Below are 22,693 nucleotides of genomic sequence, written 5' to 3' on the forward strand. Positions count from 1 at the left end.
GAGTGACATTTTCATTTCCTTAGCATTACAAGTGCAGAGCAGAGCTGGGTCAGAAGAGAACGGTCAAAGCAGCCTAGGGAGGAGCTCAGACTCAGTCTTGGTTCAGTACTATTCTCAGGCAGTTATTTGGGGATTATTAAAGAGTCATGAGCATCATTTTCACAAACTCAAATGGCCCATGGTTTCAGTTTCAACTAGAATAACTTGACTCAGGAGACCCACGGTTATCTTACTGCTAGAGTAAACACATGATTTACCATTGTAATTGTTGGGACACTTTGGTAGTAAAAGGAAATGCTTATTCTTTACTCTGGACTATCCTGGGCAAACAAGGATGAATAATTACCTAGTTTATTGTCCACCTGATTTCCCTTTCTAAATTCCAGACATCTAGGAAGACTCAGGACCTCTGTAGACCCTCCCTGGGCTTTCTTGCAATGTGAACCCACGTTTTTGTGCTAAGAAGAGACACTGCATTGATCTCCAAGAATGATGACATGAGATGTGAAACCACTACTGTTTCCCCTCTTTGAATTTTAAAAAATCATGCATCTCCTTTGATATTTTCTGTTTTCTAATTAGTAAAATACTAACTAGCCTCGGAAATGAAAGTTTTATAAGTTTATTTCTATAATTAGTAAGCATAAATGTAAGAGGATGAGGAAAACTACCGTCTAGTATTGGTCATTCTTCATTTTATCTTTTTTCATCTGCAGTATTTACTGCCCCTTCCAGAGTTGTCCCCAGATATCTTTATCTGTTCACAGTTTACACGACTTCTTACCCCAAAAAAGGAAATGGGAAACATCTATCATTTTGATTAAGCACTTACTGCATCCACAACCTTGTTTAAAAGCCATGTCAGTGTAATTCTGTTACAGCAAAAATTCCAGGTAGCCTAATTATTCAAAATAATAGACGTTATATAATAGAATTCCCATTGTTGCTTAAGACTTTAGACTGTCATTTTCGCCTGTATTATTAAATAATTTAATTCATAACACTGATTGTTTCTGTAGTGCATACTAACCATTTTATGTATTCTTTAAGGGGAGTAACAATGGATGTTGGCATGACCAAATTTGAGACCACAACCAAAGTGATTACATTAATGGATGCTCCGGGCCATAAAGATTTCATCCCAAATATGATTACAGGAGCAGCCCAGGTACCAGATATTTCCTTAACCAAAGTACACTAACAATACATAAAATTTGCTGATGCTGAGGTTGTAAATCTAGGATTGTAACTTGTAAAATATTTTTAAATTTAACATTTAAATTTTTTTAAAAATTTGAAAAAATTAGAGAAATATTGCATTTTTCATGATCTCTTGATTGATACTTTATAAAATCTTTTCTAATTTATTACAAGGAGTAGATGTATAAAAGCTATACATTTATAATAAAAATAATAGTCATTTTCTTGATGAAGTGGAGCTTTATATTTCATTTGTTAATAATTTGGGGTGGATGTTCAACATCTGCCTTTTTGCTATATTTATATTCAAGTCCTGTATCTTTTTAAGGAGCTGATTTATTCAGAAATACTGAAGCTTGGCAGTTTTCCCCTTTGGGAAATTTACTTTCTTTATAATATTGAAAAATATTTGCATGATTACATGATTCTTAATGAGGAGATTGAAAAAAATTAAAAGATAATAACTAATTAAAACAATGAAAATAGCACTATACATATAGGACATTGATTTCTTTTATAATAGGTGACTATTAGAAAATATGGAGAGTTCAGAAGTTTGCCTTTGTCACTTGGCAAAAGTGTGACTTCAGCAATTGACCTTTTCTAGATTTTTCCACCCATTTAAAGGGAATGTTAATATGAGCATTTTGTCAATCTAAAAGGGATGCTATATGAATAAGTTAGAACATATTTGAAGATAAATGAAAAAGTATTGGATTCTATTTTAGAAAGTTGATAAATAATTTAAGAATATTAATTTAAGGTCCGTGGACTGATTGAGATCATGATGATGGAAAAGTAATAATTATTACTGTTGACTGAGTACTGAATATGGGCCACTGTACTAGGTGTTTTGTATGCATTTAGTTTAATCCTTATAACAACTCTATGAAGTACATGTTATCCTCATTTTAAATTGATGTACCTCTAATCACATTTACCAAAGAGTATTATATGTTTTTCTCTTTGTTTCCTTCTATGTATATGTGTGTATGTGTTTTCATTCAGTGAATACTTATTGCATGCCTTCTGTGTGCCAGGCACCATGGTAGGAGTGTGGGGATATGATGGACTACAAAGCACATTTTGAGAGGTAAATGGGAGAGGCAGACACCAGAAAATGCTTTTGAATTCTGGAATCTTAGAGTGCAGAGTAATTGTAAGGATCATTTATTCCAAATTCTTATGGTATTAGGGTAGGAAAGGATTTTAGAGATTATCTAATGGAATTCTATATGTGACAAATGAAGAAATAGGCTCAAAAATATATAAAAAAAAAAAGGTAGGCTTTTGAGGATACAAAGAAACATACAAGGCATGCTGCCTCTCCTCAAGGAAGTCACAGTGTAGGAAGGTGAGACAGGTAAAGACAAAAGGCTAACACAAATGTCCTGCAAGAAGAACATGCACAGTATGCATGACAAGGAGAGATGCCTTTTTATGGCTTAAAAGGCTTCTTTGAAAATACATTAGCATTTGAACTCCCAAAGACTGTTGCATAGAAAAAATAGAGAAATTGCCCAGTAATTTTTTGGTGATGATAATAAGAAAGAGGATTAGGAAGAACACTTGCTGCTTTGGGTATCTTCCCAAATCAGTGAATTTTAAATTTTAACCTAAGAAAGTAAATAAAGTTTGACAGTTATTAACAAAACTTGATGAGGAGATTTATAATCATTGGGCCTAGGATTTGTAAAGTCAGGGCTGGGTACTTTATATAAACGACATTTACCCACCAGTGTTTCTGTGAAGTGAGATAGACAATTTGCCTGAGGTGTGAGACCTATTAGTGACAATACGTGAGTGTAAGAGCCAATTTTCAAACTGATTGCTTCAGTTTGTGCTCTTAACCAAGAATCCTTGATCAAAAGAACTGGATTTTATTGAAGAAGTTAAGAGTTTAACAGTATAAATCATGAAGGATTGGAAATTAATGCTACATTTAACAGTAGATACAAAGCATTGGCAAAAATCATCGATGAGAATGAAAATGGAGGAACATCTATGGTTGCACAAACTGTTTTCCTGCAAATTTTCAAAGCTGCATCCACATGATGCAAGTGGAGTCACATAAAGACATATCAATACAAAAGAACAGTGGGAACCTGTTGAACTAGTATCAGTAAAGCTAAAGAAGAAAATGAGCTGGGTCAAGGTTAACTTCCTTTCTTCTTTGTGTGTGTGTGTAAATTGAGTATAAGAGAAGACAAGTCTTTCATCTGATTGTCAAAATGATCCACAGAAGTTAGGAAACTTTGCTATTTAGGTACTTTTTCAGTAGCTGTAGTGCGAGAATATACTATTTTTTGCTAATTCGTTAGAGTACAGCTTTTCATCATTATGAACAATACTCTGACAAATATCTCTGTAAATCCATAATTATTTCCCTAGGATAAATTCCTAGAAGTAGAGTTGTTGGGAAACAAAATATACGTAATTTTAAGGCTCTTGACACTTATTGTGAAAATGCCCTCCAGAAAGGCGGTGGACTCACAGTCCCACAGGCAGTGTTTGTGTCAGTGTCCATCTGCCGGCACCCTTGCTTATAGTAAACAATTTCGTCTTTCAAATCTTTGCCAATGTGATTTGTACAAGTGGTCTAAGGGAAGAATACATTGATGTATTTTTAATGTCCTTTTTTGTTTATTCTAATACATTTGAATTTTTGAATATTTATTGGCCATTTATATGTTTTCTTTAGCAAATTGTTAGCTAGTTTTCTGTAGAGCTGTGTCTTTTTCCTTTTTTGGCAAAGACTTTATATTAAGATTATAACTTTTACCATATGTGTTCTATGTTACAAATATTTGTTTTATTTACTTATGTTTTAATTTTATGTTTTTCTCCTTTGCTTAGTTATTGTGATTGTTATATAACCAAACATGACAATCTTTTATTCATTATGTTGTGTTTTTTTGGCCACATGCTAGTACTTTGTTTTAAAATTTTAATCCATCTTTGTAATTCCTTTGTTTGATTTGCTTTGTGTTTGGTGTCAAGTTAGAGTTGCCTTTAAAATCTGACCAACACAGTTAATTGAATAATCTGTCCATTGAATTAAAATGCTGGGACATTATTTCTAGTTTTGATGATTTTTTTTTCTTCTTTAGGCAGATGTAGCTGTTTTAGTTGTAGATGCCAGCAGAGGAGAGTTTGAGGCTGGATTTGAGACTGGTGGACAAACACGGGAACATGGCCTCTTGGTTCGTTCTCTGGGAGTAACCCAGCTTGCAGTTGCAGTCAATAAAATGGATCAGGTATTTCAAGACTTGAAAATTCATTTTAGATGCTAATTAAGATGATTCTATGCCATATTGATGACCTGAGATATGACGAGTTTACATTTTATTAGTCCAGTTGTCATATTTTAAAAAATAAATGCATGATCCTGATAGTAAATAAATGAGATATTAGTAATTTTAAGCAAGAAGATAAATTCTCATTTTCAGAATTAATTTCTAAATCTTTATTTTTAGTTAAAAAATGCATATTTATTTTAGTATAAAGAAAACCTGAAACAACATGTATTTGCAACTCTCCCCACCCCTAATTTTTAACTTTTCATTTTGTTCATCCATCCAGTGTATTTTAATATATAAAAATCTTTTCTTTATAACATTGGGTACTAATCTGTTTCATTATCTGCTTTTTCAAAAAATTGACAATATTCTTGTTCATGTTTCCAAGTAATTAATAATTTTTATATAGAGTTTGTTTTTATAGCTTTATTCTAGTGTATTTTAAAGATATACTATAATTTATTTAAACAATCCCCTACTTTTGGATATTTCTAGTTTTGTGTGTGTGTACATAGAAATAGTTTATTCTATGGAAATTTCTGGGCCTAAGGACATACACATTTTTAAGACTTACTGTACATGATCGAAATGCCTTTGAGAAAAGCTCTCGTTATTTACTTCTATATGGTATGTTCACTTTCACAAACTTTTATCAACACTGCTGTTATTAAAAGATTGTATTCCAATTTGACATATAAAACATGATTTTTCTTTTTTTAATTTACTCTTCTGTGAATGGTAATAATATTTAAATATATTTTGTATGTTTATTTACCATTTGTATTTTTTCTTTTGGAATTCATATAATTTGGAACTTTAAAAAAAATTTGTAATTTGTAAAGTAATTTATTTATTAAAGATATTAATGTTTACTTTTGATTTATTTCTTTATGCTTAGGTATTTTCATACTGAGATCAGATACATATTCACCTAAGTTTTTCTACATAGTTTTTTTATAGTATCAGTATTATATATATCTTTTATTTTTTCTCAGTATTTTAGTATGAAAATTTTCAAACATAAAGAAAACTTGAAAAAAATTTACAGTAAATACCCACATTATCCATCTTATTTTGACATGAATTTCCATGTAAGTTATAATTTGCAGTCATTGTTCCATTTACCCTTAGATACTATATAGCATGGGTGTGGGTATCTAGAGTTTTTATTACATACACATTCTTAGTCTGTTTGACTTGGGTGCGGGTGGTCAGTAATTTTATTTTATTTCAGCAGTTGGTCTAAGCACAATTTAATAAGTTACTCACTTTTTCTCCCCAAATTTGAAATCCCTTTTAGCACTGAACAAAAAATTCTGTATGTACTGGAGTTTGTTTCTAGACTTTCTGTTGCAGGAAAAGTTACTTTTAGATCGTATTAATAGTAAGATCTGACATTCTAAGCTTTAATTTTAATATATTTCATATTGAATAGATTTTATAATTATATTTTATAGTCTTGATTGTTTATATTTTATTGCAGAAATTTAAATTTTATATAGCATGGTCTGAAGCATAGTTTTAAAAATAAATTGGATCTTTATCAGGTTAATTGGCAACAAGAAAGATTTCAAGAGATTACTGGAAAACTTGGGCACTTTCTTAAGCAAGCAGGTTTTAAGGTAAGATAATTTTAAATTTATTCAGTTACTTTCCTTATGTCTAATTTTACTGATATGAGAGAAAAAACTACTTTGTTGTCTTGTTCAGTATGTTTAATTCTTTTTGTTTTTATGTCCCCTTGGGATTATGTATATCCTATTTTATATTTTTTGGATTACTTCGTTCTAGAAAATTGCATGCATTTTATAAATTGGCTTGGATTTAATATTAGTAAAAGACTTTATCTCCACCTATTAAATTAAATGTGTAGGTTTAGGGAGGTCACAGTGGAAGAGGAAAATTAGTAGAGAGAAATTTCTCCAGCAAAATATGCCTGTGTTACCAGGTAAAAATGCTTGTGTGTTTTGGAACAAACTTGTAAGTTTCCCACAAAATCAAAAAAGTTGAAAACTGTTGGATTAGATAATTTCAGGGCACTAGTTCTGTGATTTCTGTTACTTTTTAAAAAGTACATGGCTGCTTTTGCAAACTTGGTACAGTTATTGTATGGTGTCCCTTTTAACATTTTAAAAACAATGCTGTATTTAGTTTCATATATTCAATCTTTTTTTTAATAGGAAAATGATGTAGCTTTTATCCCTACAAGTGGTCTCAGTGGTGAAAATCTAATCACAAGATCTCAATCAAGTGAACTTACAAAATGGTATAAAGGCCAATGTTTATTAGAACAAATTGGTAAGAATTCTGCCATATTAATTTTATTGCATTGTGAACTTTATTGATTATTTAGAGTTCTTTATGGAGGGAAGAGTGAAGTATGTGAAAAAGCATAGGATTTGTAATCAGAGGAGCTCAGTTACCAGTTTTGAAATTACATGCAATATTCAAACTAATGCTAAATTTTTCTTGTTTAATTAATGAGGCTCATGCCTACCCTACCTACCTCACAGAGTGTTGTGACATTAAATGAGGAAACATGTTGAAAACATTTTATAAACTGCAAAACATTACGTGAATGCCAGCCAATTTGCTATTAGCATTTATTAAAAAGAATATTTTCTAGGAGACATGAGACCATAATGGACTTATGGGAAATGAACCAAAAATTACTTCTGCATTAAATCTTGCTATTTTGCCCCTTTTTTCCAGATTCCTTCAGGCCTCCTCAAAGATCTATTGATAAGCCTTTTAGATTATGTGTATCTGATGTTTTCAAAGGTAAGTGCTACCTCCACTGTGCTTCTTCAGTAGGGACCTTGCCTTTTCATTACCTCTTTTGTTGGACAAAATTCTTATGTCATCTTTAGATTCTCCCTTCTTTATGCCAGTGGTACACAATTCTAGTTATTTAACATCCCTACCCAGAAAAATCTTCAATTTACTTACCATTTCCCCGTCTCATACTTATCCTCCAAGTATGAAAAAAACCCTGATCCTTTGTCTTTCTAGCCGCATAGGTCTTTTTTTTCCCGTTAGTTTCCTTTAGTTTCTATATCCTTCAACCAAACTGGATCATTCACTTAATCACATAGGGTCTTTATTGCCACTATGTCTACCAGTGTTTTACTCTTCTCTCTCTTAATCTAATTTAATGTGTACAGGACCCTACATAGAAAAGTATATAGTAGAAATTGAATAAAAGATCTCAATAAATGAAAGGATATAACATACTTATGTATTGAAATAATCCTTATAGTAAAGATGTCAGCTGTCCCCCAAATCTCCATTATCACAGAGCAGGCAGTGAAGGGTGGATTCAGAACTGAGCAGCAGTAAAGTAGTAACTGGTGAGGCCACCCACACACATACCCCACGATGCCCGTCCATGTTCTCTGTATCCTCCGTCATTGCATTTTTCATGCAGTGTTGTAATTGTTTCTGTGCTGTTTGTCCACTTAGATTGTGAGGTCCTCCAGGGCACATATTGTCACTTCTGTATCTGTATTTTGCAGGACCTAGCTCAGTGCCTGGCACATAACACATACCTAATAAATGAATAAATGAAGGTGCTTCATAAAAATCATTCAGTGAAATTGAAATGTATATTATTATTATTATCTTCCAGCATTCCAGTAGTAGAAAAAATATGATAATGCTATTCAAAATGTCTATTATCTATTTAAAATACAAGAGGTGTTTATTTTCTTTTTGATTAACAATGTTTGCTGACTCTGCCTTTTCACCTCCTGTTCTCTCTTCAGGCTGCTTCTTGGCTTCTGCCTACACTGCTCTCTTCAGCATGTTCCCACTGAGACTACCAAATGACTTCTTGGTTGCCAACGTCAGTACACATTTTTCAGTTCTGTCTTACTTCCATCTTACTTGAATTTGGCATTACTTCTGAGGCTGGCAGCCACATCCACCTTGAAACTTTTCCCCCATGGTTTCTGTGACCCACTTACTCCTGCTCTTCTATCTGTCTCTTTGACCTCTCTGTGGCCTCCTCTTTCACTGTCCCTTAGCTAATGTTCTCTGTTGCTTCACTACTCTTCTTAGTCTACAGGCTCCTTTTGGACCAACATTAATGAGTTCATTTATCTCCTGCGTCTTGATGCATCACAGATTTCCAACCTAAACCTGTTTTCGCTCTCCAGACACATCTGCTAACTGCTGCTGGGCATCTCCACAGGGAGTGTGTCCCCAGGGTACCATGCTCATGGCTTGTGTGCTTGGTGCCCCCTGGAATGTATCTTCTCCACCTGTGTGTCTTGTAGACACCTCAGATTCCCCAAGGCTACCATGGATCTTGTTCCTTGACTTCCTGTCTCACAGTTAATACATCATCATCTCTCAGATTTCTCTGTTTTTGCCTTTATTCCCCACTTACTGTATCACCCTAAATCTGTCATACCTTTTTCTCAAATTCTTGAGTTTACTCCCTTTCTACAGTCAGTGTATGCATTTCAGTCACCCTCCCCTCCTCTCTGACACAGAAATAGCATCATGTCTCTTCTGTGTTCACAATTCTTTACTGGTTTCCCTTTACTTAACTGAGGGTAAAATTCAAGTTCTAAGCGTGATTAATGGGGCCCCTTTATTATTTGTCCTGTGCCCACCTCTTTGCCTCATGCCTTACTTTTCCCTCGTGATTCCATATGGTCCCATATAAATTCCATATAAATGACACATGGGTCTTAGCACGGCCCACATTCAGTTAAGTGTGCCTTTGCTCGTGCACACAAGCTACTTGATAAACCTTCTCCTTCTGAGTGCCCAGCTAAAGTGGAATCATCCCTCCTCATGGATTCTTTGATGCACGTTTTTTTGTTTCCATTGTATATTATAAATAGCATTTGTCTCAGGTCAGTGTGATTGTTTTCATCTTTCTCTTCGCTAATGTGAACCTATATGGTTAGGGGCTTATATTTTCATCTCTCTATTCCCAGAGTTTAGCATGGTACTTAGTAAGCATTCAGTAAATATTTGAAAAAGGAATGAATTTCCACTTTTTCTCATATAAATATTTTTATTTGTAAGAAACTCAAGAGTAGAATGTAGTGTACCATATTTAGTAGATATATTAAAAATTCTGAAATGGTCATTGCTTAGTGTTCATTGAACTACTGGTTTTGTATAACTAGTAGGGAAGTAAGTATTGCTAGCAGTTTAAACATCATATAGCATTGCTGTGTGAGCATTTATTAAGAATTTGGCATGTTTTGCAGATCAAGGATCTGGATTTTGTGTAACTGGTAAAATTGAAGCTGGTTATATCCAAACTGGTGACCGACTACTAGCAATGCCTCCTAATGAAACTTGTACTACAAAAGGTATTCCTCTGCAAGATTCTTTTGTTAAACAGCCCTTAAGTTTGAGACAGCAGATTTTTAAAAGTAGTCTAGTTATTAACTCGAGAGTAGATAACCTCTTAGTGAAATTGTAACTGACTGTCAAAATGATACTAACTGTTAAAGATAAAAATGTGAAAACATTAAACGATTTTTTTCTGTTGTGACTATGTGTGTATAAATGTACATATAACATTCTAACTGTGGTAGCGGTTTTTTTTTTTGTTTTTTTTTTTTTGAGATTGATTCAAAAAGCCTGGGTAGGATTGAACCAGATGTATAGACACCTGTCAGATATATTTAAAGTAGTATTGAGTAGCAGAAATTAAGTCTGACCCCATCCTGGCATTAAATAGTCAATGGCAAAGCAGATTGCTGTAGTCTGTTGTTTTGAAATGTGTATTTCAGAATTACAATAAGTTAACAACGTTGGTCATGTTTATACCAAAAAAAAAAAAATTTTTTTTTTTTTACAGGAAGACCTAAGTAAGAAAATAAGATGCAAATACAGAGAATCCTAATGTCGAGAAGAGAAATTGAGCTAGTTTTAAGTGCCACAGTTACTGCTTTTGCACATAGATTTAGTATATAACCTTTCATAACAGCTGATAACTATTTCTCTCTTCTAAACATCTGACTTTGTGTGTGTGCATGTTCTTCTTTTCTGAATTCTGCTTAAAAGTTTATAATTCTCTATTTACCTTAAGCTAGCTTCCAACTAAGTCTCTGGCTTCAACATAAAACCAAAGATTTGTTTAATACTAGAAAGTAATATGATTTGTAACAGTTTTCAGCTAATGTATAACCTACTGGTAATGTTAAATTTTTTTTTAAATTCAGTACTTTTTCTTCTGTTACTCTTTATGTATAGTTTATATCCAGAGTTGTACTTTATGAATTTGAATGTATATTTTATTTGAATTATTTTACTTATTTAAAAGCTGATTTCTTAAGGATTGTAAGCAATTAATGAATATCTGTTTAGGTAGCAGAGTTAACCTAAATTTAAAGATGAATAAGGGAATGAAAGCCAAAGTTATTTCTATTTTACCTTTTTCTTTCTGCTTGCTTAGGGATCAGGAAAATTCTCTTTGGATCAAAAGTAATGTACACTTTTTAAAAAAGAATCATTTTCCATAGACCTGTTGTTTGCAAGTTTTTATCTCTGCTTTTGTTTTTTTAAAGTTATCAAGAGCTACAATACTTTAGAAATGCTAATTTCTTTATATATTAAAGAGTTTTTTGAGAATAGAAATTTTTATATATATATGATAGATTTATATCTAATATATAAATATGTATATATATAATATAAATATAGTAATAGACATAAATTAAAAACATGATCCTAAACCATGATCAAGGAGCTTACAGACTGGCTTCTTTGTGACCTCCAAAATCCTAATTTCGTCACCTCTGAGAGGTCTACATACTTTCCCTTTTTCCTTCCTGTCCCTACCCCACCAGAAAAACTCCAACCACTTATCTTTAATCCAGTGGTTCTTAAGGGAAGCCACATCAGATGCCCTGCTTCATTCCTTGAGAGCCACCGTTCTAACCCAACCTGGAGATTCTCAGTTTTCAATTTCTCACCCTATTGCTTTTGTTCGATTCACTTGATTGTTGAGTGCACCCTTTGTCTGAACATTTCAGGTGGAACTGTGGCTCAGTAACCAGTAGTATCCTAAAAAAGACAACTGACTAAATCTGCTACCAAAAAATGGAAATTCTAAATTACATTTCACTTTATTAGCATAAGTTCATAAAGTGTTAAAAAAGAACTTCTTTCTCCACTAAAGAAAATCCTTAAGAAGATAAATATCATAAATAGGACAGTGTAACATGTTTAGGGGAAAGAAATCAGATTATATTTATCTTTAGAAAGTTTTATATTATTAATCAAACTTCTAGTGTGAAAGCTCTTCAGAATCCTGAAGCTAAAGGTAATCCCTAGCCTGTGTAAGTAGCTAGCTCCTGACTTCAATTCCACATTTCATACCAAAAATCAGATATGGTCATTTTAAATTCACACTTAAAAACTAAATTTAACTAGTTGAAAATTTAACAAACATCTTAAAATATAGTTGTTAACATTTTTGAGGTCAAGAACCTCTTTGCTCAATTGATGAAAGGTGTGACCCCTCTTCTCAGATTAATAATACAGATGTGCACCTACATGAAATTTTGAATAAAACTTTAGGTGGTCTCAGAGCTCTTAAAGTTTTCGAACTCCCAGAAAGTCTCAAAGAAACTCACTTAAGAATATGCTACATGGGAAAAATAAGTATTTTCAGAAAGATATGGGTGAATTACAATTTACTAAAAACATGTCAATTGAGAACTATTCCCCAGTGGTTGGCCTACATTCTGTCTTCAGCAGAAGACTCAAGGTCCCATGGAAAGGAACTTCCCCCACAGGATTAGCAAAATGAGAAACCCTTTAAAAGCCTTTATTCAAATACCTGAGTATTATTGCCCTTTGCAGTTGTACTCCAGGATTATCCCTAGGTAATAAAGGTATATAGCAACAGCTGGGATCATTTTTAAATTAAAATCTCTCACACTTTTAATCTCTTCCATTTCATATAACCATTTATCATTGTGCATATGTCACTATGGGAAGCCGTTCTTTTGAGCTAGAAATAGTGAAGGGGCCCGCAGAGAGCACATCTGTCTGAGTACTGATGCCCTGCCGTACTCGGAGAACACAGGCCATTGTTTAGGTGGCTGTCTGAGTAAAGCAAAGCTCAGGAGAATAAAATACTACTAGGCATCTTCCCTACCCTTTATGTTATTCAAAGTAATTGGAACTGTGCTATTATACCTGCATCTATTAAAATAAGAGAAGTATTGGAATGGGGCCTGTTTAGTGAATATACCAGTTATGTAAATGAGTTTAAAAATATTGATAAATAAGTAGGAATCAGCCTTTTATGGACAGATGCAAGTCACTTTGTGTTTAGGGTGGTGGTCCAGAAGAGTCAAGTCTAGAGGAAGTGTGTTTTCCTCAACGCTCACAGTTAACACTTCTCACTCTCAATCCATTCATATTGAAAATGATGAGTAGTGACTGATGAGGCACAAATCAGCCAAACTCCCTTGGTTGTTATGGTTTGCTATTGAGGTGTTTCACTGTGTGCTTTGGTTCTTACTCATTTCCAGGAATCACTCTGCATGATGAACCTGTCGACTGGGCGGCAGCAGGCGATCATGTTAGTCTTACGTTGGTTGGGATGGATATCATCAAAATCAAGTGAGTGAGAAAATGAGTTTAAGCGACAATTGTTTTGGATATAGGACCGCAAGAAACGTAGAATTTGCAGTTGGCCAGCTCATATGAAAGAATGTGTATTAATTCTGAATCTCATCTGGCCAAAAATAGGCACTTGTGGAAGTATAAGGATAATAAGCAAAACCTACTTAAAATTGAAATTAATATGCATCAGTGTACGTACCTGACGTGTTCTTTGAAGGAAAGCTGTAATGTATGGAAATAAAACCATGCTTTAACCAAGAAGGGAATATTTAGAAAAAGTCCCTAATTTACTTGATTGTTTTGCTTTGTAAATGGTTTTAGAGGTATTCCTACTGGATGTATATTTAATTATCCCCCCAATTACCTGCTCTCCTTTTTTGTTTGTTTCTGGTTTTTTGTTGTTACAGTGTTGGCTGTGTATTTTGTGGCCCCAAAGAACCCATTAAGGCCTGCACTCGTTTCAGAGCCCGAATCCTCATCTTTAATATTGAAGTTCCTATCACGAAAGGATTTCCTGTAAGTTTCAAAACATTTAATTGTTACTGTTTTTATAAATTCAACATAACTTTATTCTAAAAAATAACAACTCTCTTCACAAGTGATGACGCTATGGTTATTTTCAACTGACATCTTATTACTCTAACCCAGAAAAACATGAAATTAGAATTTGAGAATTTTTTTTTTAATTTTGATCCTTAAGCCTGGGGATTTTTTCAAAGAGGCATTGAGAAGAAATTTCATAATTGATAGGATACAAACTGATGATAATAATAAAATTCATTTAGGGGGAATGATAGATAATTTTTTGCTGTGTTCTGAAGGTTACCTGACCAATCTTCTTAGGTTGGGCTTTTCAGGTTTTGTTTTGTTTTAATATGCTTATTTGTAATTTTTCTGATTATAAAAGTAGTAACATTGTTATAGAAAATTTTGGAAAACACAAAAATAGAGATAATAAGAATTCCTGTAGTTATGTAATCTATAAATGTCTACTCTTTACATTTCAGAGTATTTTTTTGTCTACATTGTGTCCAACTATTGATATTTATGGGTATGTTCTGGGGATGCTTGACATAGGGCAAACTTTAATTGTGCTGAAGCAACACATTCAGACCCTGTATGCTATGAGGTGGGTTTGCAGGTTTTCATTGACTAGCATCATTTGAACACACATATGTATGGGAAGAGAGGGATTTTATAAGATAATTTTACTTATCCAGAAAACATACTCCTTGTGAATAGCATGAATCCTTCGTTTTATGTGTAATTTTTTTTTAGGTATTTGGGCCCCATGCTCTGTTTAGTTGGGTACCTTGCATTTGTCATTTAACAAATGGGCATTTTTTTCCCATTAGACTTGTTTCTTTTCTTGATCAGCTCATATAGCACAGGCTCTGCATGGCAATAAAAAATGTTTCTCAGTGGGATTAAATGGCTTGCCTTTGAAATATAAACTGATCATTTTCACCATTTGATGCATCTTTGAAATAAAACTAAGGCAGTAGTAATGCTAATTGACCTTTAAACTTCATTTAAAGTAGTGATAGTATTTTAAAGGTTAGGAATAAATTTATTTAGTTCATTTAAATTTATTTTATACCTCTGCACCTTTATTTGAGATAACCATGTGATGATTCTTAATAACTTTTCTATGAAAATTTGATCCTATAAAACTAATATTTATAAAATATTTAATGTTTAAGTATTTTAGTTTTATAATTGTATTCCATTTCTCCCATATGCTGAAAAGAAGGGGGCAAAAGGTTCTCTCCAAAAAATACTGTTATTGTTGAAAATACTTAATTTTTAAACATTCAAAATTCATGTGTTGATAGGCAAGAAATTGCTACTGAGCGAATGGCACTCGTTCTTAGAAAGCAGTATGCCCAGTGGGGAGGAGTTGGAGAGGTTGGTTATTGTGTGTTTTCACTCGTGCAGCAGTAACTTTTGCCAGTGGAGAGGTAGAGGGGTCAAGAGGTTAGTAGTTACTCTGAATAGTAATACTGTCTTCCTGTGTACGATAGTTTCTTTTATGAATTAAAAGTTTTTCAGTGCGGCTTTATGAGATTTCACCCGCGTGTATTGATTCACGAATACCAGGATGAAATTTGTTTCAGAAAAAAAATGGTCATGTTTTGTCATTTAATTTACTTCCTGTGGGGAGAAACTTTCACAATTTTTTTTTTTATTTAACTAAGAAAAGGCTTCCTAAGCAGTTAAAATTTCACTATTTAGGGACTAGTTCCTTAATACATAAATATTTTTGTTTCCCTCTGTTCATATGGTTAAATGCTCTATATATTTTAGTAGGAAAAAAAAGAAAAGTGGAGTAGATTTTAATTAAATTCATGTTTTGATTTTTTTACTGTGATAAAATATTTATAATGTAAAATTTACTATTTTAACCATTTTTAAGTGTTCAGTTCAGTGCCATTAAGTACATTCACCTTGTTGTGCAACCATCAACACCACTACCTCCAGAACTTTTTCTTTATCCCAAACTCTGTTCCCATTAAACAAGAACTCCCCCATTACACTTGCCCCGTATTGTCTGGTAACCACAGCTCTACTTTGTTTCTGTATGAATTTTCCTGTTCTATGTCCCTCATGTAAGTGGACTCACACATTTGTCCTTTTGTGTCTGACTTACTTCACTTAGTATAACATTTATGAGGTTTATCCATGTTGTAGCATGTATCAGAGTTTCATTTCTTTTTAAGGCTGAATAATATCCTGTTGATGCATACACCTCATTTTGTTTATCCATTCATCTGTTGATGGATGTTTGGATTGTTTCCATCTTTTTACAATTCTGAATGATGCTTCTGTGAATATTGGCATACAAGTATCTGTCTGAGCCCCTGCTTTCAGTTCTTTTGGGTATATACCTAGGAGTGGGACTGCTTGATCATACAGTAATTCTGTGTTTAACTTTTGAGAATCGCTAAACTGTTTTCCTGGCGCAGCTGTGCCCTTTTTACGTTCCCACCAGCAGTGCGCAGGGGTGCTTATTTCCCCATTTCCTCATCAGCACATGTTATTTTCCTTTCTGGGAGTGTGTGTGGGGAGATGATTTTTTTGTTTGTTCATAATAGGCAAACTAATGGGTTTGAAGGGTGTATCATTGTGGTTTTGATTTCCATTTCCTTAGTAGCTAATGATGTTGAACATCTTTTCATTCCTTTATATATTTTAGGTATTTATTTCTTATCAATACGATTTACATATGTTTTCTTCCATTCTGTTTTCTTTTCAGTCCTAAGTGTCCCTTGATGCACAAAACTTTTAAATTTTGATGAAGCCCAGTTTATCTGCTTTGTCTTTTGTTGCCTTTACTTTTGGTGTCATATGTAAGAAATCATAGCTAGATTCAACATAAGAAGAATCCCACCTCCCACCCCCATTTTCTTCTATAAGTTTCATAGTTTCAGTTCTTTTGTTTAGGGCTTTGACCCATTTTGAGTTAATTTTTGTATATGATACAAGGTGAGGCTTCATCTTCATTCTTTTGCTTGTGTATACCCAGTTTTCCCAGCACTGTTTGTTGAAAAGACTGTCCTTTCCCTATTGAGTCATCTTGGCACCCTTATTGCCACTTAGTCTTTTTGATATTAAATTTCTTTACATATGAAACATGAACAATAATAGCTAATATATAGGGTCACCCGCTAACTTCATGTTTACTGTGTACTAGGCACTACTTTAAAATAACATTATCTGGTTTTCCTCATTTAGTGACTCGGGACCTGAGGCTGGGGACATTGAGGGGAGAAGGGTTGTTACAGGATTTACCTCAGATCACACTCAGGATTTGAACTCAGGTCTGCTTGACTTCAACACCTGTCTAAACTCCCATATAATATTTTATTCTCATTAGCTGGCAATGAATACAGTTAATTACTGCTATCATGTGATTTCCCTTCCCCTTGTTTTTTATGATGAAATAGTTCACATTCGTTGAACATCTTACTGTGCCAAGCATCATCTCTGATCTTATGTTAACTCTCATCATAACCCTGTGAGGAAGGTTATGTCATTTACTCAGGTTTACACAGTAGGTGGTGGGGGAGAAATTGGAACTTCTTCGCATGACCTCTTCCCCTAGTAAATTAAGGGACAACCTGATTAGAGTGGTGGGACTTGGAGGAAGGAACTGGGGAGGCTGACAGACTCTGGGCAGCACTGCTGAGTTTAGTATGATTAAATGTGTATGCTGGAATAAAAGGCCAGAGATGCTGTGGTGAGCAGCTTTTTAGTGTTACAATTTTTTGTTGTAGGTGCTGTTACACTACCAAACTGTCAGTGAACCCGCCGTTATTAAACGATTGATTAGTGTCTTGAACAAAAGCACTGGTGAAGTCACAAAGAAGAAGCCCAAGTGAGTGTTTTAATGCATAAATGATAAGCACAATTTAAGCACATTCTTTACAGATTAATTTGTTTGTACAGTATTTCTCTGTGTGGTGAGGGAAGTCTGTTTCACTTGTTCCAGAAATCATTTTTATTAAGGACTAGACTAAAACACAAAAACAAATATTTAAGCTCCTGTTTTAGGTATGAATGCTAGATACAATTTCTGTTATGTATGGTGGTGATGGGTATAAATAAATATGTAAATATAAGTCTATGTATGAGTATCAAGCCTTAGATACTGATGATACAGAACTGAAGGCATTTAAAAAATTAGTCCTACATTTTTAAAGATGAATTTGATTTATGCCTAGCCACTTGCTCCAAATTCCAGTTGATTATTCTTAACTTTCTTGTCACCTCCTCCTGAGACTCACTCCCTACGCTAAGAATACCCCAGGAAGAGAGCGAACAACACACTTTTTCTCCCACCGGGAAAGTATTCTTTTTTCTGCTTGAAGTCCACCTGGAGCCACCATGGTCACCGCCATGGCAGTCCCCTCTGATTACCATTAATATTTAAGTCTAGGTGTGGACAGCTCCCCTTTGGCTGGGATAGGCTTGGGATTTTTCAAAGGAAGTGCTTCCTGAGAAACTTGTGTTTCTTACTCTAATTCATACAGGCCAACCACAGTTTGGCTTGGCTGCTTCAGCTCTGGGGTTTTCCTCACTTCAGCCCTATGGGGAATCCCACCCAAAATCCCCTTTTTTCAGTCCTTGGGTGTTCCTCCTCATTTGCACCTGTGTAAGAGACCAAAGGTGGTTAGAGGGTTAATTTAGGGTTGGTTGCAAGTGGAAGAGAGACGCTTCAGACTCCTTGAAACTCATGCCTGTTTCTCTGTTAGTTAGAAAAAAGTGGCTACTCAATCTCTCTTTTAAAGATCTTTATTTTTAACTTGAGTCTTGAGCTTCTGGCATGAGTGTCTGCCACAGCGTGCTGAGAAGTGTGATGGAACTAATGGCTGGCATTTCTGGAGGACCATTCTTTTCTAAGCTCTGCCATAAGTGCTTTTGCGTGGTTTATATTCTCAGCAAGCACACAAAGCAGGTAATACTGTTTTCCCCAGTTTTCAGATGAGGAAACTGAGACTTAGAGAGACTGTCTATCATATTCAGGGTCACAAAAGCTAGCAAGTGGCAGAGCCAGAATTCTAACCCAGTCGGTTGGTTCACATAAATTATATATATATATATTTTGGCGGGAGCCAGCCTGTTTAATTTAGGCAAGTGATTTGGAAAATTCTCAACCTGAAATGGGCTCATCAGAACTTCCCCCTCCCTGCTTCTGCTCCTGCTCCAGCCCCTGCCGCACAGTCCTAGCTCAGTAATGCTAGGTCTTAGGACGTTCTCATGTGTGTTTTTCCTGTCACCTTATTTGTAGCTTCATCCTTTTCTCTTACTTTGCACCAAAACCATTTGGCCTTTCCCCTTCATTTCCACTCCAGGCACATCGTAGGCTCAATTGCTTTATATGGGATGGAATCAAACTTTCTAGAACCGAACTTAGATGCAAAATTTGCATGTATTAGATGTTATCCTTCCTAAGGAGTGGAACCTTAAGCTGAAATTCATCCCAGACCAATATTTAGAATTTGGGTAATACTTTTTAGAAACCCTGGCTTATTCTATGTGTCTGTCCCTGAACTAATCTTTCAGGAGTTTATGATTGCTATCCTCTGTCCTTCTAGAACACATCAAAATTGAACTAGAGAACATTTCAGAATGTCCCCTTTGGGTTCTGCCTCTTTCTATAACTCTGGTGGGGCACAGGGTTTTTTATTTGTTTGCTTGTTTGTATGAAGCTGTTTACAGTCTGGGCCAGGCCTCATCCCCCTTCATTTCCTACAAACATCAGACTCTGGAAAAATCTTATGTGATTTTGTCCTGAACCTCTGTTAAAGATCCGCTGTTCCTATGTGAGAAAAAAAAAAAGGAAGGAGAGAGAGAGAGCGATTTAGGGCAGTGTGCTGGCACTGGGAGATTATCCTCTTTAAAGATAACTTTCTAATGCATAGTCTACTAGGTAGGGTTTTACCCGGGAAGACATAGGGCCTTGTGTTCCTCTTTTAAAAAGCAAGCCCGTCACTTTCTTTGTTAGAAAATTAAACCCCTGAGTTCCACGAGGGAAGGAAAGGAAAGGCTTTGGTGGAGGGGTCTTGAGTATTTTAGATTATAGAGCCCTTCAAGGGATACAGTTGAATTTGCAGGATTGTTAAATATATAAATATTATAACTAGCTAATATTTCTTAAATCTAGAATTCTCTCATTTCTTTCAGCTAACCCAGAAACATTTAAAAGCACATATTTTCATTTTTAAGAAAGCCTTGTATTTCTTTTTAAGCTTTTGAAAGACTAAGTTGATTTGTAGATTGAATGTTAAATATTTATTTTTCAGGTTTTAATTACATTTATTTACTCTATTTGGTACCCATTTGTTCCTTTATTTTATTTTTCTTGATAGATTGTTGACCAAAGGCCAGAATGCATTGGTGGAGCTACAGACACAACGGCCAGTGGCTCTTGAGCTGTACAAAGACTTCAAGGAGCTGGGGAGGTTTATGCTGCGGTACGGTGGTTCCACGATAGCTGCCGGGGTCGTCACTGAGGTAATTTAGTGGCTGCCTGTGTGTCCATTAGTTATTATGTCTTTTTTTCCCCCTACTTTTTAAGAATGATTACAGAGATTTTATGGCCTGGCGGGGTACAGTTATGATCTTGTAGTAACATTTAAAAATTTATATTCAAGTAATTAAAAGAATGATAGGAAGAAAGTATTTGGTCTTAGATTTTCCACGCTATCTTCTTCACCAGTATTAGTGCTCAAAATTAAAGGAAACTCATTGAAAAATAGATCTATAAGTATGCAGTCCAAATTATGAGAATATAGACTTGGAGTCAGATGAATTGGGGGTAGTAACTTCATTTAACAGAAGAGCCCTCGTTAAATTTTTTTTTTTAAATAACTGGCTCTCAGTGCATTTGAAATGATTCATTCAAAAAGTTCAGTTAATATACTAGTAATGTTTCTGAAACATACTTATTATATAATGAAAGGTACAATTGAGTTTTGGAGAAGATAATGAGAAATGAACCAGAATCTCAGTAATTTAAATTTTCTATCACACTATCATAGTTAATATAGATCGTATGAATACAGGCGTGCCTCACTTTTTTGAGCCTCACGGATACTGCGTTTCTTTTACAAAATGAAGGTGTGTGGCAACCTTGTGTCGAGCAAGTCTGTGGGCGCCATTTTTCCAACAGCAGTTGCTCACTTTGTGTCTCTGTGTCATATTTTGGTAATTCTTGCAGTATTCCAAACTTTTGTATTATTATTATAGTTGCTATAATTTGCTGTCACTATTACAAAAAGATTATGACTTCCTGAAGGCTCAGATGATGGTTAGCATTTTTTAGCAAAAACGTATTTTTAAGGTATGTGTATTGGTTTTTTTAGACATAATGCTATTGCACTCTTAACAGGCAGTATTAGAATGTAAATATAACTTTTATGTACACTGGGAAATCCAAAAATTCCTGTGACTCGCTTTATTGCGATTCATACTTTATTGCAGCAGTCTGGAACCAAACCCACAATATCTCCGAGGTGTGCCTGTATTATATTTTTAAAGGGGGCTTCATTACTTCATGTGATTGTTTTCTGCCTAAAACTTACTCAGGTCATTTAATTGCAGGGATATTTTGAACATAAGGCTTTAGATTGAATAAATAAATGAATCAAAATTCATTTATTATACATGTATCTTGTAAAAGGCTCTGGAGTTAACCTTAAGTCCAGGTTTGAGTTACTGCTCCATGGGTTCCTAGCAGCAGAAGTACCACATTTCTCCTGCAATTTATTCATCTGTAAAAATGGGGTGAAAGAACCTACCTCCTGGAGTTATGAAATGAAATAATCTGTACAAAGCACTTGGCACAGTGATTGGCATTCAGAAAGCATTCAATAAATGTTAGCTAATGTCATTGTCATCAGCATCACATTTAATCTGTCAAAATGTTCTTTATAAAAGAGCATTCTAAAATAAGATACAGTTTCTTGTGGAAAATAATGGAGCGATTATAGAAAATCTCAAGTAACATGAATAGGGATGGAAAGAAGTTGCAGGAAAAAGAAACTTGATGTAATGTTTATTCCACTACCATTTTCCTCTTGTTGTTCGTATAATGTGATTGGTTGAATTATAGCAAATATTTTTTTTTCCTTTACAGATAAAAGAATGATGGGTCAAAATTTCTACCATGTTTCTTGTTGCAGTGAAATAGCTAACCTCTGTTTTTGAAGAATCCAGTTATTCAGTTAAGGCAACAATGTGCAATTGATATTTTTTAAAATGAGAGAGAAAATTAAAGTTATAATCAGCTACAAAGAAGTATTACTTATCACTCCTACAAAAATTTCAGGTTGCCAACTGGTAAAGAAAGGCTAATACTTTACTTTCATTTAAAAAACTGTCTTTTCCTTTGGAATCTTAGTAAATGGATTTACCTCGCTGAGATCAATGGAAGCTATGAAACACATGTGTCAGAAGACATTGAACCATCATGAGGCAAACTCTACTTTCAGACAAACCTCAAAATGTTTACAGTTCTTTCTTGTGATTTTCAAGTCTACTACATACGTTCTTAAGGAAAAACAACTAAAATTGGCCATTGAGTTAGTTAATATTTGACCTGAGCAGTTTTCTTGGTTAACTCTTAGAAAAGATTAGGCGAAGGTTATGATAAAGGTATTTTGTGTTGCGCCTAAGAATGTTCTTCCTTCACCAAGCAACCATGTGAAAGCTTAGTTTGGAATCAGTGGAAATTGTTCCTTGTAACCAAGATACTATTTAAGGTGTAAAGCCAGCTAATAAAATGTCTTAGTTTGAGCATAACAGCAAAATGTGTTGTGTTTCTTGTGTTGTTGAGATTCTAAGTAGGACTTGGGGGTTTTATAGGATCTTTTCCACCTAAGAGTTTTCTGACTCTTTCACATGAATTCTTGCTTTCTAATAGCAAATTAAATGTAGTCTCATCCATTTCTCACCATAACTTTATTTTTCCCAGTCTCACTGGTACAACCACACGCATGATGACTTTACCTTGTGTGCCTTGTAGACCATAACTCCCCCATGAGTCAAAGTCATGTTTTTCTTTACAGTTTTGCCAAACTCCA

General features: G+C 34.4%; 1 protein-coding gene across 2 annotated transcripts in view; it reads left to right on the forward strand.

Moving 5' to 3' along the window:
- Positions 1–22,420, forward strand: part of HBS1L (HBS1 like translational GTPase) — a 75,695-nt gene extending 53,275 nt beyond the window's left edge. For both annotated transcript variants that reach the window (XM_010983660.3, XM_010983662.3), the window contains exons 8-18: positions 1,051–1,168; positions 4,311–4,457; positions 6,047–6,121; positions 6,680–6,797; positions 7,212–7,280; positions 9,728–9,832; positions 13,013–13,103; positions 13,514–13,622; positions 17,384–17,484; positions 19,979–20,123; positions 21,748–22,420. In XM_010983660.3, coding sequence (XP_010981962.1) covers positions 1,051–1,168; positions 4,311–4,457; positions 6,047–6,121; positions 6,680–6,797; positions 7,212–7,280; positions 9,728–9,832; positions 13,013–13,103; positions 13,514–13,622; positions 17,384–17,484; positions 19,979–20,123; positions 21,748–21,759 — 1,090 coding nt within the window. In that variant the 3' untranslated portion in view covers positions 21,760–22,420. The remainder of the gene's footprint in view (positions 1–1,050; positions 1,169–4,310; positions 4,458–6,046; positions 6,122–6,679; positions 6,798–7,211; positions 7,281–9,727; positions 9,833–13,012; positions 13,104–13,513; positions 13,623–17,383; positions 17,485–19,978; positions 20,124–21,747) is intronic.
- Positions 22,421–22,693: the final 273 nt, after the last annotated feature.

Source organism: Camelus dromedarius, chromosome 6 (assembly GCF_036321535.1).
Source record: "Camelus dromedarius isolate mCamDro1 chromosome 6, mCamDro1.pat, whole genome shotgun sequence".
Lineage (NCBI taxonomy): Eukaryota > Metazoa > Chordata > Mammalia > Artiodactyla > Camelidae > Camelus > Camelus dromedarius.